The following is a 20798-nucleotide window of genomic DNA, read 5'->3' as shown; positions in this document are numbered from 1 at the left end:
AAAAAATAAGGGACGGATAGAACCCTAGGACAAATGGTGGAAGCAAAGCTATACAGACAAAATCTCACACAGAAGCATAGACATACACACAAAAATAGGAAAAGGGGAAAAAGTCATAAATCTTGCTCTCAAAGTCCACCTCCTCAATTTGGGATGATTCGTTGTCTACTCCTGTATTCCACAGATGCAGGGTACATCAAGTTGATTGTGGAGCTTTAATCCGCTGCTTCTGAGGCTGCTGGGAGAGATTTCCCTTTCTCTTCTTTGTTCTCACAGCTCCCGGGGCTCAGTTTTGGGTTTGGCCCCGCCTCTGCGTGCAGGTCTCTAGAGGGCGTCTGTTCTTCGCTCTGACAGGACGGGGTTAAAGGAGCAGCTGCTTCGGGGACTCAGGCTCACTCAGGCGGTGGGGTTGGAGGGGTATGGAGTGCGGGGCGAGCCTGCGCCGGCAGAGGCCGGCGTGATGTTGCACCAGCCTGAGGCGCGCCGTGCGTTTTCTCCGGGAAGTTGTCCGTGGGTCCCGGGACCCTGGCAGTGGCGGGCTGCACAGGCTCCCTCGAAGGGGGGTGTGGATAGTGACCTGTGGTCGCACACAGGCTTCTTGGTGGCAGCAGCAGAAGCCTTAGCGTCTCATGCCCGTCTCTGGGGTCCGCGCTTTTAGCCGCGGGTTGCGCCCGTCTCTGGAGCTCCTTTAAGCAGCGCTCTTAATCCCCTCTCCTCGCGCAGCAGGAAACTAAGAGGGAAGAAAAAGTCTCTTGCCTCTTCGGCAGGTCCAGACTTTTCCCCGGACTCCCTCCCGGCTAGCCGTGCTTCACTAACCCTCTGCAGGCTGTGTTCACGTCTCCAACCCCAGTCCTCTCCCTGTGCTCCGACCAAAGCCCGAGCCTCACCTCCCAGCCCCGTCCGCCCCGGCGGTTGAGCAGACAAGCCTCTCGGGCTGGTGAGTGCCCGTCGGCACCGATCATCTGTGCGGGAATCTCTCCGCTTTGCCGTCCGCACCCCTGTTGCTGTGCTCTCTTCCGCAGCCCCGAAGCTTCCCCCTCCGCCACCCGCAGTCTCCGCCCGCGAAGGGGCTTCCTAGTGTGTGGAAACCTTTCCTCCCTCTCAGCTCCGTCCCACTGGTGCAGGTCCCGTCCCTATTCTTTTGTCTCTGTTTATTCTTTTTTCTTTAGCCCTACCCAGGTATGTGGGCACTTTCTTGCCTTTTGGGAGGTCTGAGGTCTTCTGCCAGCGTTCAGTAGGTGTTCTGTAGGAGTTGTTCCACATGTAGATGTATTTCTGATGTATCTGTGGGGAGGAAGGTGATCTCCACGTCTTACTCTTCCGCCCTGTTCCCCAGCTCCACCTATTTTTAAGTTTTTTGAGGAACCTCCATACTGTTTTCTGTACTGACTGCACCAATTTACATTCCCACCAACAGTGCACAAGGATTCCCTTTTGTCCACAGCCTTGCCAACAGTTGTCATTTCCAACCTTCTGTATAATAGCCATTCTGACAGTTGTGAGGTGATTATCTTATAGCGGTTTTGATTTGCTTTTCTCTGATGGTTAGTGATGTTAAGAACCTTTTCATGTACCTGTTGACCATTTGTATGTCTTCTTTGAAAAAAATGTCTCCTCAAGCCCATTTTTTGAATGAGATTCTTTGGTTTTTGCTATTGTGTGAATTCCTTGAATATTTTATTTTATTTTGGTTTTTTAAATTTATTTATTTATTTATGCCTGCGTTGGGTGTTCGTTGCTGCGTGCGGGCTTTTCTGTAGTTGTGGTTAGCGGGGGCTACTCTTCGTTGCGGTGCGCAGGCTTCTCATTGCGGTGGCTTCTCTTGTTGCAGAGCACGGGCTCTAGGCACGTGGGCTTCAGTTGTTGTGGCACGCAGGCTCAGTAGCTGTGGCTTTCGGGCTCTAGAGTGCAGGCTCAGTAGTTGTGGTGCATGGGCTTAGTTGCTCCACAGTATGTGGGATCTGCCCCGACCACCGCTTCAACCCGTGTCCCCTGCATTGGCAGGTGGATTCTTAACCACTGCGCCACCAGGGAAGCCCCCTTGAATATTTTAGAACTTACCAGATATATGGTTTGCAAATATTTTCTCCCATTCAGTAGGTTGTCTTTTTATTTTGTCGATGGTTTCCTTTTCTGTGCAGGAACTTTTTAGTTTGATGTAGTCCCACTTGTTTGTTTTTGCTTTTGTTGCCTTTGCTTTTGGTGTCACACACAAAAAATCATTGCCAAGAGCAGTGTCAACACTTCATCTTGGCCAGGAGGCCCAGATTACAGTTAAGTCCCCTGCATACAAACGAGTTCCGTTCCGAGAGCGCATTCATAAGTCCAATTTGTAAGTCCAACAAAGTTAGCCTAGGTACCCAACCAACACAATCGGCTATATAGTACTGTACTGTAATAGGTTTATAATACTTTTCACACAAATAATACATAAAAAACAAACACAAAAAATAAAGAAAACATTTTAAATCTTACAGTACAGTACCTTGAAAAGTACAGTAGTATAGTACAAGAAGAGTATAGTACAAGAAGTACAAGAAGAGTTACTGACTGGAGGAGGGAGAGGAGGTGGGAGATGGTAGAGCTGAAGGATTGTCAGCAGTGGGAGACGTAGGGCAAGCTGCAGTTTCACTCATGCCTGACGTTGATGGCACAGGTTCTGGTTCCTTGTTGGATTCAACTCTCTCTACCCTCTTGAAAAAACAATCCAGTGATGTCTGGGTAGTAGCTCTTTTTTTCTCATCATAGATGGCGTGGTAGCACTGGATTGCATTTTGAAGAGCTGCTGCAACCTTTGTGTACCGTTCTACGTTAGGGTCCTATGCCTGAAAAACTTACCAGTGCCTCCTTAAATAAAGAAAATCCCCTTGCCATTTCCTGCGTCGTGAATCTCTTTGGTTCTTCAGTTACTTCTTCCTCTTGTCTCTCTTGGTCCCTTCTCTGGGCCTCCAATTCCATCAGATCTTCATTAGTAAACTCCTCGTGTTGTAGAGCAAAGGGTTCAATGAAGTCCTCTTGCAGATCTAGCTTGAAATAACGATACTTTATAGTATTACTGTACTCTATACAGTACTGTACAGTAAAGTACACAAGAGCATAACCACTTGTAGAGGATGCATGCACACCAGACAATGTACACCAGACAATGTACACCAGACACATGAACTAACTTACGTGATTGGACACGTGAATGCACGTTTGCACCTTTGAAAGCTCGCAACTTGAAGATTTGTGTGTAGGGAACTTACTGTATTGGGAGCCAGTAATTTAGAAGCTGCCTACCACACCTAATGTCAAACTTCACTAGTATGTAATTTCAAGTACAAAGGTAATCACGCGGTATAGGTGAAGGCAGGAAGAGGTCTGGGACCTCCATTACAGCTCCACAGGTGCATTCTTGCCACATCAGGGTGTGCTGTGGCCCAGATTAACCTCAGAGTCTCTAAGTGATATATGAGGTTTATCATTTACACCGATGGGCCACTGGTATAGTTACAAAGCTGATCCCAGAGACCTACTCCTTAAATGCATAGACTGTAAACAAACCTGGTACATCGTCTTAGTATCTCATAGATGAGGACTCTCATGCTAGCAGATCTACTATGTTTGTTTCCCAGGAGGCTTGTCATTGGTATGTTTACGAGGAGGTTTGACTATATCACTTGTTTTTTTGGCCAGGGTAGCTTCTTCCCTGCCCTCTTCTGCACCTCCACAGTGAAAGATGGGTTGTGGCTTAGCCATTCACTTCCTAACACATAGCTGGGTGAATATGAATGAACTCATTTAGCCTTTATAATAACCTTATGAGAGAGGTCTTCGTATTAAAAAACTGTTTCTCAGAGATTGTGAGGTAAAATGTGTCTAAGATCACTCAGGAAGTACCATGGCTGGGGTTTATACTTGGGTCTTTCTGACTCTACAGCTCATGTTCTTGTCAGTGTGCCCCAAACTAGTCGTTTTCATTTAATGAAGTCTAGTGGCCGTTGCTTCCATGCAGGGCTTCTAGAATGTATGAAAGGCAGGTACTTGGAGAAGGAAAGTAGATATTTCTATTTAAGTTTGCTGCCATTCATGGTCATGAGGATAAACTAAAAATATATGCATTTTCCTTCTTTATTTGGACTGTGAGAGACAGATATCCCATAGTTGATCAAACACTGTCCTTAAAAGTCAAGAAGTTTAGGTTTGGACATGGCTCTGTCACCTGATGGCTGTGTACCCTTTGAACTTGTGTTCTTAACCTCTTTAAGCCTCAGTTTCTTCTCTTGTAAAATGGGATTGATCATATCTCTCAGGTTCCTAAAAGTATAATTTTAGGTAGTATCAGTACCACTTTTGTATAGATTTTCTTTTTCTTTTTAATCTATTAAAACTTCAGTGTTTTTCAAAAAAAAAATTCTTTTCTGGGGACAGAGTTGACAGAGTTTAATGTTTTCTACCCTTACCCTGTGAACTTCATAAATCCTTATACTTACTCAGTTTGCTAGAAGCTTTTCATGCAATGCATGTTAGCCAGCTTGGCTTCTTTCCAGTTATTTTATGGTGAACCTCATTTGTCAAACTGTTGAGCCTATGTGGTATACCTGTTTGTATTTCTAAGATCTTAGGCTGCAGATGACTTCATCTTTCCTGGAATATTTCCCAGTCTGTCTTTTTATTTTTTAAATCTAGTGTAGTATCTTTAGATCCTGGAATAAGCTCTGCTTTGTACCACGTTGTGCAGGAGGAGCAGAACAATTGGACTCTGATTCTTATGGCTGTCTGTCTGCCTCTGTATGGCTGACTGCACTGTCCTCCCACAGTGATAGGAACTCTTGGGGCTGGTTGCCACAGGTAAGGCTAAGGCATAGGGAGAATAGAAGCAGACACAGGGCGGGGACAAAAGAGAGAAGGGCTGTGGAATAGCAGAGTGTGACCAACAGTTGTCTCCATTTCTCCACCTCTTGATCATACTTGTATTGTGAACAATGACTAGTATATTAATACAGTCACAGGTGTTAGAATTAAGGTCCTAAAGGGACCTAGATCATCTCACTCAAACTGTATAATTTATAAATAAGAAAATACAATATATAGTGATAAAATGACTCATTATCCAAGTTTATAAAGCTAATGAATAGTAGAACTGGAACTTGAAATCAGTTCTGTTGATTCCAAATCCAGTATTTCATCTGCTAGTGCAACATCTAGTGGTTTGTTTGCATTTTTTCACCCACCAAATATTTAGTCACCAGCTTTTAGGTACATACGATATATGTTAGGTCTGAAAGTCAAATTCATACATGTTAATTTAATGGTCAAGATAAGAGAATACACTAATATTGGTAGTACTAGGATGTGTTAAACAAGGTAAGAGTTAGATGTAGATTTTTAAAGCTTATAAAGTTTTTACTAACTTGTGTTTTATTACAAAAGACATGCTTATTTATTATACAAATTTGAGACAATGGGCAAAACAGTTAAACCACCCAAATTCTACCACCTAGAAAAATTTCTTTTTCGTGTATGTTTGTATATATATTTTTTTAAATTACAAAAGTCGAATCCTTCTAAACATTCTTTTATAACCTGATTGATAACCTGGAGAACCAGGCTGGGAGAACTCAGAGTGGCAGTTGTGAACACTGTCAGATCCTGCTGCAGCAGTTGTTGAAGGTAGGAGTGAGCAAGGTTTAAGGGCCATTTAAAGACTCAACTAGAATGGAGTTTGTGTTGAGGAATCTGAATTGGTGGATTAATGGTTCTTGGGTAGAAGGCAAACTATTGCCAGAATGGCAAGGCCTTTTTCCCTTCCTCTGGCCATATTGTTTCAAGGTTATTTCATTGGAAGAATTACCATTGGGATCCAAGAGTCAGTGGTTTGGATCTCCTAATTTAGCTAGAGATACAAGTGAGCTGTAGGGTGTAGAAGTAAGTTTCCTGATATCAGACAGTTACGGTCAACCTATTGAGGATCCTTCTTTCCGGACAGAATCCTGCTATAGTTGAAAAGGAGTATGGAAGTGAAAGTGTAGTCATCAGCTCATTATGTAGTCATCAGCTGATTATTTATTTATTTAGGCCAATTTCTTGGCCTTTCAGGAACTTTTTTATTTGCTTCCTCAATTGGTTGCTTGCTTTTAAGATTGGCAAATTAATGTAAAATGAAGCTTATCATAAATTCTGAAGAGTTACATAAATGTAACTGATGGTATTAACACTGATGGTAAAAATGAGACTTTTTGTTTTGTTTCAGATGCAGGGCTTTTTTTTTTTTTTTTTTGATGCCTACAGTGTTTCTTAAAATAATCTGTCTAAATATATAGAACTTTAAAATGTAGGTCTTATGAAGAACATTTATTTCTCTATGCATATATTTAGCCTTGGGTCTTGGATATTGCTTTGGAAATATAAAAGCTAGCTCATGGGTAAATAGATTATTCTTGTAAGCATTTTTTAAAAAGGGGGGCAAATGTGCTTATGCTTTTTTAAAAGTGCTTTTCTTTTTGTAATAAAAGCTTACTGGAAAATTTTGGGTGTTGGTATGTGGGAGATAATTTGTGCTTTACATTGTTTCTGGGAAAAGATGTGTGTGATGTAAAATAGGTAAAATAACCAGTGATGATCTTTATTAAAAGATGCTTGCTTTGTGGGATTCGACTTTGGACATGTTTTTCCATTTTCCTTTGGGAATCTTTTTCTTCTAAATTTCAGTGTTGCAGTCTGTCTTAACCTTAGCCTTTTATGTGTATATTCTGTTAGGTATATTCTGTTAAAGGTTTGAATATGACCCCTTGGTGACATTACTCGTGACTTATCCTCCTAGATTGTCCCTGGATGCATGAATGGGTAGATAAGATAGATGTAGATGGTTAGACTTATTTTTGCTTATGAGTCAGTCTGAAGATTGAGATCTTCATTGGATTCCCTTTTGATATCCTAGAGATTTCTCTTTACCCCTTTGCTACAGCTCTGGCCTAAGTAGACTTTGGAAGCCTTTTTATTTTCTTTCTCCATCTCTGAATTTGGATGTGGAATGTTAGAAGCGTGTGTTATCCTTCAACCCACTCATCTCCCTTATTCCTAATTGTTTTTCTTTGTACCACATGAAATAAGCTTTTTTACTTATGAAGGTAACTGATTTTACTTCAAGAGTCGGTCTGCTTTGAGGGTATTTGGTAAGTGCATACATAGTGAGTCAGTATTGACTGATCTGTGTCCTCTTTGACCTTCACCCTGTCCTTGGTAAAATTTTAGAATTTCAGTAGTTGTGATGTCTCTCAGATATCTTGTTTGTTCAGGTACCTCACTACTTCATAGACTAATAATTTCTGCTCACAGATAGTTTAGTCCAACATTGCTTAGGGGAAATGCTTTAAATTCATATTTCTTCATAGTAAATTCAGATGAAACATTTGAGTCATACTAGTCTGTATTAAAATACAGTGAAGAAGTTTTTCAGTTGTGAAACAGATTCTTTGTAAAAGGAGTAAATGTATGCTTAATTACTTTCATCTCCCTGTTTAATACACAAGCATTTAGAAAACATGGAATAAACAAACAAGCACAAAGTAGACAAAACTACCCATCGGACTCTCTCAAATGCTGTTTTCTCCCTGGAAAACTTGACTCTCCCCTAACAGTTGACTAATTCCTAATTGTTCTTTAAATCTCAGCTCTTAGATGTCATTTTCTCAGGGCAGTTTTTTCTTTCTTTTTTTTTTTTAAACTCCTAGAGCACATTGTGTAGAGCTCTGTGTTATGTGTTTTTGTAGCTTCCCATATGTCTACTGTAGCAGTCATATCACTTTGTTGTTATTACGGGTTTTATGTCTATCCCTAATAGTCTGTAAGCTCTGTGACAGCCAGAACTGTATCTGTTTTATCACTCTATTTCAGTGCCTGGTATATAGTAGCCCCTTAATTTTTTTAAATTTATGAATTAACTTTAACCTTTTAATACTTTTGATGTTTTATTTCATACTTTTCTATGTGTCTGGGTACACATAAAAATATATAAACACATACTTTTGTAATGCTATTACACTGGAGTTTTTTTACCCTTTTGTGTAGGAATAGAATTTTGAAATCAACATGTGAGGTAAAAATTGCTCTTCAGTCTTTGGATTGACAGTAAGTCAACAAAGTCATATTCCCTCCAGTGTACAGTGATAAAGGTCTGCTTATATACAGTGGTAGTTGGTCTCTCTAGAGACTTATCCAAGGTCCTCTAAAACCAGACTCTCATGTACCTTCCGGCAGTCTTTCCTGCTGTGCACTTACATACACTGGCTTCAGTTGAATTTCTCCTATCTTTAGTTTACTCTGTGTTTGTCTTGTATTTTCTGGTTCCCGCTCCTTTGTTCATGCCATTTTTCCTCTTTGGAATACCTTAGCTTTTCCCTTTCTATCCATTTTTAAGGCCCACGTCAAATTCCATCTGCTGTGACATGTTTCTCTTTTTCTCTGGCTAACCCTTAGTGTCCTCCTTTCACTTCTGAGTTCATGGCGCTTTATTGCCAGTGGTTATCCTTTGACACTTGGTGATTTACCATTTTGGGACTGTTTTTTGAGGCTCTTGCTTTTGTGTGAGTTTGTCTTTTCTGGTAACCATATTGTTGGATCACTGAAGGCAGGGATATTCATCTTCTATTTATTTGTGTTCTTCATAATTTATACCTGGCACAAAGTTTTTCAGTAAATAGTTTATTTGGTTAACTATAAAAATTTATTTGCCCCTCATATTTATAGCATGAACCCTGAAGAGAATTCTTTGTCTTTAAGAAATATCTACAAATACCTGATTCTATTCTGTCTTACTGCTTTCATGTAATATCTAAGGTATCCAGGAAATCTGTATATAAGTAGCACAAGAAGCTTAAGTAACTATGGGGTGCCTTATGGCCCACTTACATAGAAATTTTTGATGGTGCACCTATATACTAGGTGAAGGAAGAGAAATCATGGATTAGAGGTAGTAAGTTTTTCAGCGGAGCAGAGATCCATTCCTTATAACTGATGCCTCTGAATTCTGAACCATGTTATTCCCAAGGTAGAAGAAAAATTTCCAGGAAGATGATTAGATTTCCTTAATGTATTGGGAGCCATGTTTATTAAATGATTAATTTTATTACATCAGTCTTGTGACTTGAATGAGAAATTGTCTCCTTGCTATAGGTAGACCGTTATTTAAGAAATTCTTCTTAATTGATTTGTTTCTTCTACTGTGGTATAGCCTAAAAATCAATGGGAATTGTAACTAGTGATGAATTTTGAAAAAGGTGTTCAAGAGCCCTAGTTTTCTGTTGTCACAGAAGTTAAAAAAAATGGTATTCCTCATATTTACTAATTTGGTGAACTTGCTTTCTTGTTACCTGTTCATCAAACTGTTAAAATGTAAAGTGCAGATGGCATTAATGTGGAAGGGATTTTGTTTGTTTTTTGTTTAGGTACAAAGAGGATGGTGAAGCTTTATTAATTTTGCTTCCCTCAGAAGAAAAAGGGATGGTGCAGCAGCTTCTTCAGAAGAAAGTGCCTGTGAAGGAAATCAAGTAAGAACTATTTGCTGTCTTGATATTATTGTTAGAAAAATGAAGGCATGAAATTATTATGCCTAATTATGTATACCTAATTCCCTCCTCCCTCTAAGCTTTTCTGCTCTATGATTTTGGACTTTTTGTTTGCTTTGTTTTTAACAACTTTTTTAGAAGACTGTCATCGGAGAAAACAAGATGAAAAAGAGACCTTGTTAGCATCAGGAGGCATTGATGGTTGAAAGAATTAAACCTCTTGGCTGAACTTATTTTTGGGGTTGTCTGTCTATTTCAGAGGATTGTCCTCTCCTGTCATTGAAGATGTTTATATTGAGTGTCAGCAGAATTGATTGTAGTCTCACTTATATTGGGGCCCTTGAAACACCCTGTTTTCATCTGGAGGAAAGTAACTTGGGAGGGTGGTTAGATGTGGTGGAGGAGTGGATAAGAGTTTAGATGAAACAAGATTGGGTGTGAGTTGATAATTGTTGAGGCTGAGTGAAAGTTTTCTACCTTTGTATATTTTGATATTTTCTGTAATTAAAAAAAGTAAAAAACACCTCATCTGCCACCACCTATTACCACTCCAGCTTTTCAGGAACAAAATTGTTCAGTCTAAAATCAGGGAAACAAGTGGAAGTTCCTTTGTGAAACCTAGAATAGATGCTTGTAAGAATTACATTCTTTCCTGTAATTTTCATTCTAAACCCTGGGCAGATTTAAGTAACCATTCTATTATGTTATGCCTGATTTCTAGATAAGGAAAACAATATTTATATCCTTGGCTACTTGTTTATTATTTGACTTTTGTTTTATGGTATTTGACTGAAAACGGAAATTGTATAAAAGTGACGTTTGCTTTCATTTATTCCATTTCATTGATGATCCACCTCCCACAAGAGGCTACTTTCTATCCTTAAAGACTTAAGAAGTGAACATTGCTAATTGTGGTGTTAACCTAATCTTTCAGTCACTCAGCATGGGTTGTTTAGAGAAAATGTGAATTTTACATTTTTTTCCTGCATTATTCAAAATATGCAGAGTCAAATTTCTGTCTAGTGTAATTTCAGTCTAATCTGGGTCATAGATGAGAAATAATGTTATAGATTTTAAAAATACTGAGGAAAATAGAAAATACCGTATACTGTTTTCAGTTTCTAAAATTGAGATGTCTTAGTTTAATCTTTATCTTTTTGTTACAAAAGAATCAATCCAGAAAAACTTACAGACATTCAGAAAAAATTGGAATCGCTTTTAGCTCAAGATCAAGATTTAAAAGAAAGAGCTCAAAGGGTAAGTCATTTTTGAATTTGATACCTTCAGTGGAATAGAGCATATAATAAAGTTACGTTGTATCATTTTCTACTACTTCTAGGTTGCATAGTTATGCTTCAGATATTCAGGTAGTATAAAGTTCAGGTAAGTTTAACTTATTCTTTAACTTTGAAAAAATTATGTATTTCTTTCTTTTTTTTTAAAAAATCTTTGGCTGCACCACGTGGCATGTGGGATCTTGGTTCCCAAACCAGGGGATTGAACCCGTGTCCCTTGCAGTAGAAGCGTGGAGTCTTAACCACTGGACCGCCAGGGAAGTCCTAAAAGTATATATTTCTTATAGTAACTTGGAAAAATGTCTATTATTTGTCCATAGTCTTGTCAGACATATAGAAAATACTCTGATTTTTAAGTGTACAATGGCTGGATTTCTAATATACTTGATAAGGTTATCAACTTTTGATTTCTTCAGTAAAGTTTTTATTAACTTCTGACTGCACTTTCTTGACTGTAAAATTAATATCTTATATTAGGTTAAATTTCTAGAAAGCATAGCACTCTTGCTAAATTCTCTTTAGGAATGAGATTTTAATCTATAAGTATGACAGTGTTCCCAAACTGCTTTTTTTGGACTTAGAAATCCTCTTGATTAGCAAATACTCAAAGAATTGTCACTTTTAGTTATACTTATTTTTTAGTTCTTAGAGCACCCAGCAGTAGATTCTTTAGAAAAGGAAGATGTGAAATTATTTTGCGTTGTGCTTATAGCTGTCCAATCTTTGAATTGACAAATATTTGAGTCCCTGTTATGAAGTTCTTCATTTTCAGCACTTGTTTACTTATATTTTAGTTACGAGATCTACATACGATATCTACATCTGCATCTCCCATAACTCAACAATGATTTAAAGAGTAGGGATTCAGAGATTGGAGGAAGAAAATAAAGAGGAGGCATGGAAAGGGCATCCTCAGTAGACAGAGGAGCCTGAGCAGAAAGTCAGTAGTCAGTCTTTTGTGTGATGGTTTTGAAAGTGGATATTCTAAGCAAAGAAGTTTTATTTAAAGACAAGATCTTATGTTTAAAAAATTAACTTAGGTTATATTTTATCAAATTATTGTCACTGTGCTTAAAATACCAACATTAATGATGAAAGCTAAAATTCAGATGCTTAGTATGTGCTAGGCACTTAGCTGCAGCATGACCCTATTACATGACAGTTTGGTTTTTTTTTTTTTTTACATGACAGTTTGATATGCATTGTGTTATTTAATCTTGCCAACAACCTATGAGGTAGGTGATATTGATTTGATTTTATAGATGGGAAAATAGGAGCTGAGGAAATTAAAAATTGTCCAGGGTGACGTAGCTATTAAGTGGCAGACCTAAGATTTAAATCCAGGTCTTTCTTCAGAAGTTCCATGATACATCAGGAGAAGTTCCAGAGTATAAGAGAATCAAATGATGAACTGTGCGTAGTTAAACTTCTGTAAGCTCACTTCACCTGAAATCTAATGAAAAGGGTCTTTAAACAGATTTTTTTTTTCTTAGTTTTTGGGCATATATTTAGGCATGGAAACATTTGTGTGCATGTTTTGCCTAGCAGACATACTTTAAGCTAGGAGTTAAATCTTTTAGAAGCTTTGGAAATAGTATGCACATTTGAAAATAATATACATGAATTCTGATGTCATGACTTTGTGCATACTTAGGTCATTCTATTATGAATCAGGAAATATGAAACACTGGAAGGATGTCGTTTCACTGGTTTCTGCATATAACAAATGAGCCTTCCAGAATAAGATTATAGAAAAGCACATTGAAATAAATGATGTGATTTACTGGGTGTCACGCATGGTTTAGCAGAACGGCTAACTGTTGTCAGCTGCAGCAAGCTATCGAATTTCATAGAAGCAATTTTCTAGCTTTTATTATAATCTGAATAGAACAAAAACAATAAGAAACTGGGATGATTTCTTGTGGACGATTGTAGGGGAAAAAATTATCCTTGAATTATTCATTTTAATGCCTATGGAGACAGGGAAAATGGTTTGAAGATTAGTGTAAATGGTTTGAAGAAAGGATTAGTGTAAAGTTAGAGAAAATGTGAAGTTTAGGAAATATAGAAATGGGAATTAAATATACTGTATAAAAATTAATTTTAAAATCAAAAAATAAAACTCCTGCTTACATATGTTTCACCATCTTTGCTGCCTGTTTATTTTACAGACTGACAGAGGATCCAGGACCATGTTTACTTTTTAGTTTGCAATAGCTCTTGGTATAAAGATAGTTTACTTTCTTTTTTTTTTAACACAAGCAAGAAAAATATTACAAGTTAATGACAGATTACTTGAAATTATAATGACAACTAATTACTTGAAATTATAATAAAAAAGAAAAAGCTTTAGGAATAAACTTTTCCTGTTATGATTTTATTAAGCTTAATTTAAGTACAGTAAAATTTTGTTGTAGTAGTCAAAGGATGTTTTCAAGTAATAATTATTACTTATAACTGGTATTCATTGGTACTTAATGTATTCCAGAAGAAATGCCGAGTACTCTACATGCATTTTTCTCATTTAATTCTCATAACACTCTGAGTAGAAGGTACTGTTATATTATGTTTGATAGATGAGGAAACTGACAGAGAAATGAGAAACTTGCTCAGCTAGTAAGATGTGGAGCTCAGATTTCAACTGTATTATTCCAAAGCCTGTGTTTTTCCATATTAATGCACCTGAATGATATTAACTTCTAGAATAGCTTTTTGAGAAGGTTATGTTTTATGTTGAGTTGGCTTGATGAAACCAAATTTAAAGTCTTTTCTAATATTACAATTCGAAAAAGGTAGGTTTTTTTGTTTTTGTGAGATGACATATACTCAGCTATTTTTGAGGTTTTTCACTACTGTTGAATTTATCCTTTTGATTAATTTTTTTATCTCAGTTAAAATTCATTTTCCATTTCTGACTAGTATATATCTTACACTTCAGCCTTTTATGTTTACAGTGTTTTGTCTCCTACATACGTTCAGTGTATCTGATGAAGGATAAAGAAATATTTGATGTGAGCAAGTTACCTATACCTGAATATGCCCTGTAAGTATTCATATTATAGTTTTGTTTGTGAATCCTTAAAGTTAGAGGGAATTTGTTTGAAACCTGGTTTTGAGAGTCTTAGTTTAAACCACTGTGCCTTACCTTAGAAGAATCTGTTGAAGATTTGCAGAGAAAAAGATTATATAAACTGTAGAAAACTTGTTGAGCTTTCAGTTGTCAGGAATTTCAGTCAGGAAGAAGTTTCTTACTTGTAAGTATGAATTCCTGAAAGTTACACTGGCAGTTTCCTGTAGTTTGGGCTTAAAGGAGATGGAGAGCAATTGACAAGCATTCTTTGAAATCTTTAAATGTCTGTAGCCCTCTTGTTTTCTAAAAAGCTGGCTTGGTTTACTGTAGTTCTTTTTATGCTTTGGATGCAAGTCTCTTTGTCAGTTCTTCCCTTCTTTTAGATTGGTTTCCCATGCTGCTTATTGCCTGGATATTCTTTGTGTCTTGATGTTTCTTACATGTGCTCACAGTTACCATGGCAAAATGTCTCTCTTTAGTAATTGTGGTTACTATTATATGAAAACGGAACTCTTGGTCTTGTTTTGGCTTAGTAGTTGAAGGATTTTTTTTCCTAATCTTTTCAGGTATAAAGGAGGAGCATCTGTTTTTTCAATGGGGTCCCACTTGTGGGAAAAGCATTGACAAAATCCTATAGAAGCACCCTTAAGGTTACTCATACTTTGAATGTCAGATTGAAATCTCCTAGTCTGTGATGAAATATGTACTTTCAAAGCAAGGTCTGTGTATTTGGCCTGCTTTCCAGGAATTCGAGTACCTTTACCTTTGAGTCTAATAAAAACTTGTATCCGAGTGAGCTGCTGTTTTCCATTCTTCATGTTACATTGCAAGTTCATTATAACAGGTAATTTGTCAGTTGTAACATTTTAGAGCCATTTAATTTGCTAGATAACAAAGTAAGGTCACTGACTGTTTAGGTAATGGATGGAAAATCACATGCCAGGGATAACATGTTTTTGTTTGCTTATCTCTTTACGAATTTTAAAATTTCTGAATATGATTCATGGTTTAGGTTATTAGCTGATTTTTGTGCTTCATGAAATTCTATCCTGGTTTCCTGGTTTTCTCATTGACATAGCTGAGATATTAGCAAACAGGAGAGGCACAGGTCTTTTAATGCTGCAGGGCCATATTTAGAGGACATTTTGTTGCCACAGATGCCAGTAAATCTCATCTGTTTACAGTTGAAGACCTTTGCTTTTTGTTGGTGATGCTTAGGGAAGCAGAAAGTTAAATTCTGAGCCTAAATTACTGGTACAGTTTAACTTGGTGTTTTAATTTAATTTTTGTGGATTTTAGATGTATAATTTCCTTGATCTATACTTTCCTTTAGAAGCCTTTGATACCTAAAACAGTGCTATGTATGTGGGATAAAATAAAGGTTTAAAAAACTATTTTACTGAAGAAATATATTTTATTTATTTATATTAGTAAAATACTTTTTTGAATATTAAAGAAATATGTTTTAAATACCTAATATATCTAGTTCATTGAGCTAGGCATTAAAATTATAGATGTGGGGCTTCCCTGGTGGCGCAGTGGTTGAGAGTCCGCCTGCCGATGCAGGGGACACGGGTTCGTGCCCCAGTCTGGGAAGATCCCACATGCCACGGAGCGGCTAGGCCCGTGAGCCATGGCCAATGAGCCTGCGCGTCTGGAGCCTGTGCTCCGCAAGGGGAGAGGCCACAACAGTGAGAGGCTCGCGTACTGCAAAAAAAAAAAAAAAAAAAATTATAGATGTATGGTTATGTACTTCTACCTTAAAGGAGGTCCAAGTTTAGTAGCAGAGAAAGACATGTAAATGTAACTGTAATACATTGAGGGAAATGCTCTGATGCGTATTGAGTTTGTGATCCTAACTGTATCCCCTATAACAGTAATAATGACAAGTGCTCAGTAGTGGCTGCCTGTGTGTTAGGCACTATAATAGATGCATTGCCTCTGTGAACTCATTTTATTTTTATAATGATCCTATAATGTAGGTACTCTTGTCATGCCATTTTGCAAATGAGAGGACTGAGGTATAGAGAGGTTTAATAATGTCCTTTGATCATATAGCTTATAGGTGACAGAGCCAGGATTTTAACCTCAACAGTTCTATTTATGAATCCAGGTTTTACAACCACACCTCTCAGTTTCTGTGAATTGTGTCTTATAGGAAAAAGGCAGTTGGTCCATTTTCTAATGTTAGCTTTTTATTATAGCAGGCCTTGCTTTAAGAGTTTCTTTTCAATCCATCTGTGGGAACTTAGAAGCTAGGAAAGACCTGACCATAAAGTAAATCTTGATCTTAGAAGGAGAAAATAAGATTTTTTTTTCTTTTTTGGTCTAAAGTTTAAAAATCCATTTTTATAGAAGTGATTGTGCCACATTATGTGTGTTAGAAGGGAGGATGATAATACTTGAGTTTATTCATTGCAGAGAACTGTGTTTTGTTCTTTCATGGTCATGCCTTTTCCAGCTTTAGTATTTATATTTTACAAAGCATTTTCATATAGTTAGTACATCAGATATTTATAATAGCTGTGAGATAGGCCTGGTAGGTATTGTTATCTCACATTTGAGAAAACTGAGGCTGAGAGAGTTATACTGGAAATAGGCAGATTTAGTAGTTGAACTGTTCCCTTGCTTCTGGTCTCATGCTCTTTATTTTGTTAACTGTGTTACCATCTTAATGGAAAATGGGGTATCTCCAATATTTTCTGACAGGTATTCATTATCTTTTAGATCACCTAATGTGTCAAGGTGGAGTTGTATCTCAGAGGAACATTTTCTTAAAAAAAAAATTTCCAAAAATCTCAACTCCTGAGAAACTGTTTCATAATAAACTCATAAACACACCATCAGTGTGCTGAGATAACTGTTTTCATTTGCTCATATTTAAGGTCTCTTGGTCTTGCTGTGGCACCACGGGTAAGATTTCTTCAGAGAATGCAAAAACAACCCAACAAAGAACTGGTAGTGAGTCAAGATAATAAAGTAATTGAGCCAAGGACTCTCTCCCTCACCAGTGATGAAGTGGAAGAATTTAGAGCCTACTTCAATGAGAAAATGTCTATTCTCCAGAAAGGTGGGAAAATACCAGAAGGGACAGAGTACAGACTGGCTAGTGGTATTAGTGATGGAGAGGAAGAAGAGAAAGAATGTGAACAAGAAATGGAAGAGAAACTGGGAAAAACAAAAGGGTCTCAACCTCAGTCTGTCTCTAGCAACAAAGAGCCACAGAAGAACAAAGAAGTTCCTGTGCAGTTCTTGGACAGAGATGATGATGATGAGGAGGACGATGGCCTCAATGCTGACTTCATTAAGGTGAAGAGGCGCAATGTGTTTGGGTTGGATCTTAAAGAGAATAAAACATTACAGGTAAGTTTACCCCTAGTGGAGGATCTTCTATTATTTCATACCACTTCTTACCACGTGCTGCCTGTTGCCTTTGGGGAACTGTGGGAAAATAACCAGGAGAAATTTGTAGAATGACTTTCTTTGCTGTGAACTCTCCCTCCTTCTCCATCTTTAATGATGGAATAGGTGCTAAAGAATTCTCATTTTTCATAACTTTGGGAATTCTAAGAGGTTGACAGCTTTAATCTTTTCATTTATTGGTTTTCTGGTGCATGTTTTAAAAAGTAGCCAGTTTCATGATTATAACATTAAGTAATAAGGTGATGGGGTTTCGTGGTTTATGATGTGAGGATCCTTCACTGTGATTCTTAGTATACTACTTTCTGATTTAAATAATTATAAATATTCCTTACAACAATTCAATCTCTCTAAACTTTTAATGAGACATTTGGTTTTGGGCACCAATCCAGAATCTTAAAAAGAAAGCCAGCACTTCTATTTAAAGGCCGCTTATGAAGGTTTATTAAGTTTCACATAGGTCCTTTGTTTCTCACTAGGCACCTGCTAGGAGGAATAAAAGAGATAATCAAGGTAAAGCACCTGTTTCCTGGGGTACTTGTAGGTGCACAGTAAATATGTTTCTCCACCCTTCCCTTATTTTCGTTTTAATTTTGTATGCCTTATTCTTGATCATTTCTTTGGAGAGAATTGAATGAAAAATGAACCTGAACTCTTATTCCTTATACAATTCTTTATACAATATTGTGACAAGAGTCACAATAGGAAATATTAAATTTTGAACTATGAAACTTGGATAGGTGTTTTTTAAAATTAATTAATTAATTATTATTTTTGGCTGTGTTGGATCTTCATTGCTGTGTGCGGCTTTCTCTAGTTGAAGAGAGCATGGGCTTCTCACTGCAGTGGCTTCTCTTGCTGCGGAGCACGGGCTCTAGAGCACATGGGCTTCAGTAGATGTGGCGCGTGGGCTCTAGAGCGCAGGCTCAGTAGTTGTGGCTCACGGGCCTAGTTGCTCCACCGCATGTGGGGTCTTCCCAGACCAGGGCTCGAACCCGTGTCCCCTGCATTGGCAGGCGGATTCTTAACCACTGTGCCACCAGGGAAGCCCTGGATAGGTGCTTTTTAAAGTAACTAAATAAAAACTTTAAAAGTAGCAAACATACTGAGTACTTTATGTATTAGGCATTTTCTAAACATTATCTCATTTGGTCCTTGAATAACCCTATAGGTAGGTACTCTATCATTATACAAGTAAGAGGAAAATAACGGAGATACAGAGATAATAAAATAGTGAGGTGCACAATTAATTATTGGCAAAGTCGGAGTTTGAATCTAGGTATTCTTACTCTAATACTCGTATCTTGACCAATAATCTGTTTTTTTGAAGTCTGATTTAGGTTTTCTCTTACGTTTTCTTCTGGACTTTTTATAGTTTTAGCACTTGAGTTTAGGGCTAGTGTTCATTTCAATTTAATTTTTGTGTACGGTATGAGGTAAGGGTTGAGGTTCCAATGCCTCCCTCCCCCCATGTGGATGTCCAGTTGAACCAGTACTGTTTTCTGAAATTACTGTCCTTTTTCCATTCTAGTTACCTTGACTCTTTGTTGACCATGTACGTTTAGGTCTCTGTGTTGACTCTCTTGGTTTTATACAGTTACCCTTTCATAAATAACACCGGTGTCAATTAGTATAGCTTTATGGTAAATCTCAAGTCAGATAGTGTTAGTCTTCCAACTTGATATTTTAAAAAATTTTGAGCATTTTTAGACCATTGCATTTCCATGTAAGTTTTTGAATCAGCTAGTTAATATTTATAGAAAGTCTTTTCATATTTTCATTGAGATTGCATTGAATGTATAAATCTATTTGGGGAGAATTAACAATATTGACTCTTCTGATTCAGTATATGACATATCTTTCCATTTATCTAGGTCTTCTTTAATATCTTTTAGTATTTTTTAATAATTTTAAGCATGTACATCTTACCACATATTTTGTTAGATCCATCACTATTTTATAGTTTTCAATGCTATTATAAATACTTCAAAAAATTCAGTTTCTCATTTTTTGTTGCTAGAATATAGAAGTACAGTTTTTGCATACCAGTCATTCTAAACTGTCCTGTTAAGTTCTTGTGGCTGTTTTTTGAGATTCTTTGGAGTTTTCTTTGGATCTTCTCTGTAGCTGGTCATGGTATTTGTGAATAAAGATAGTTTCATTTCTTCCTTTCCAATCTGTGTGTCTTTTATTTCATTTTCTTACTTGATTACACTGTATGTTGAGCAGCAGTAGTGAGAATGGACATCATTGTCTTGTTCCTGTCTTAGGGAGGGGAAACATTCAGTCCTTTACCATTACATCCGATGTTAGCTGTAGGTTTTTTGTAAATGCTTTTAACGGGTTGAGGAAGTTCATTCTATTTCTGGCTGGTTTAGTGTTTTTATCAGAAATGGATGGTGAATTTTGTCAGATGCTTTTTCTGCACCTATTAGGGTGAACATAGAGTTGTTGTTATTTATTCTGTCAGCACATTGATTTTTCTAATGTTGAACCAACCTTAAATTCCTATGATAAACCTCACTCATTCGTGATGTGCTTTCCTGTATCTATTACAGGACTCTATTTGCTAATATTTTGTTAAGGGTCTTTGCTTCTGTGTTCATAAGGAATATTGGTTTGTAGTTTTCCTGTAATGACTTTGAGGACATGACACGTTTTAAAAGCTTTAGATACATTTTGCCAAACTGTCCTGCAGAGAGGTCATATTGATCATTGTCCCACGGGCTTTATGTCCGTGCCCATTTACTAACACCAACGCCGAATATCCACATGTTTTTACTGTTTTGAAACAAACAGTTAGTGAGAAATTCAAACTTACTCTTTCAATTTATTTTTCCTTGATTCTGTTATTGAACATTATTCATTTATTTATCCATTGTATAATTTCTGTGTGTGTATTGCTTGTTTTCCTCTCTCTTTTTTTCTCTTACGATATTGGTCTCTTTCCTGTTGATTAGCAAGATGTCCTTAAACTTTAATTACTATTACTGGCTTTTAATTATTTTATACCTCCCACCACATTTTTTGCCTGCCTTCCTTACTGGATTTTGAATTTCCTGAAATTATTGTCTTACTGACCAGTGTGTGTTCACGGCTTGATACAGTGTCTAGGACCTAGTGCAGATTTCACAAATGTTTCATGAATGAATAAGTGAATCACTCATATCTTCTTTCACTTTGATAGTTTTATTTGCTGTGAATTATGTAGAATTCATATATGTAGAGTATATTCTTTGAAATCTATATTTTGAAACTGAGTATGATTTGTCTGATTGACTTACAATAATTCAAAAGGTATTGTTGAATTTTCTATAAACATGAGCAGAAATGACTTATTTATTTGACTTGAATGATATAGCTGTGCAGGCCAAGCTTTGTAATTTAGATAGTAAATAAAAATATCTAATAGTAATGATAACTACTGTTATCATTGTTAACATATCACTGTTATTCTGTTAACTA

At 37.1% G+C, this 20798-nt stretch overlaps 1 protein-coding gene across 1 annotated transcript in view; it reads left to right on the top strand.

Annotated features, from left to right (window-relative positions):
- DDX10 (DEAD-box helicase 10) overlaps positions 1-20798 on the top strand; it is a 287618-nt gene that overhangs the window by 38825 nt on the left and 227995 nt on the right. The window contains exons 10-13 of the mRNA XM_060017996.1: positions 9429-9530; positions 10718-10805; positions 13798-13886; positions 16799-17276. Of these exons, the coding sequence (XP_059873979.1) occupies positions 9429-9530; positions 10718-10805; positions 13798-13886; positions 16799-17276 (757 nt within the window). The remainder of the gene's footprint in view (positions 1-9428; positions 9531-10717; positions 10806-13797; positions 13887-16798; positions 17277-20798) is intronic.

The sequence above is a fragment of the Delphinus delphis genome, chromosome 8 (genome assembly GCF_949987515.2).
Source record: "Delphinus delphis chromosome 8, mDelDel1.2, whole genome shotgun sequence".
In the NCBI taxonomy this organism is placed as follows: domain Eukaryota; kingdom Metazoa; phylum Chordata; class Mammalia; order Artiodactyla; family Delphinidae; genus Delphinus; species Delphinus delphis.
Note: the sequence above shows the minus strand (reverse complement) of the source record. Positions and strands in the feature narration are given on the sequence as shown.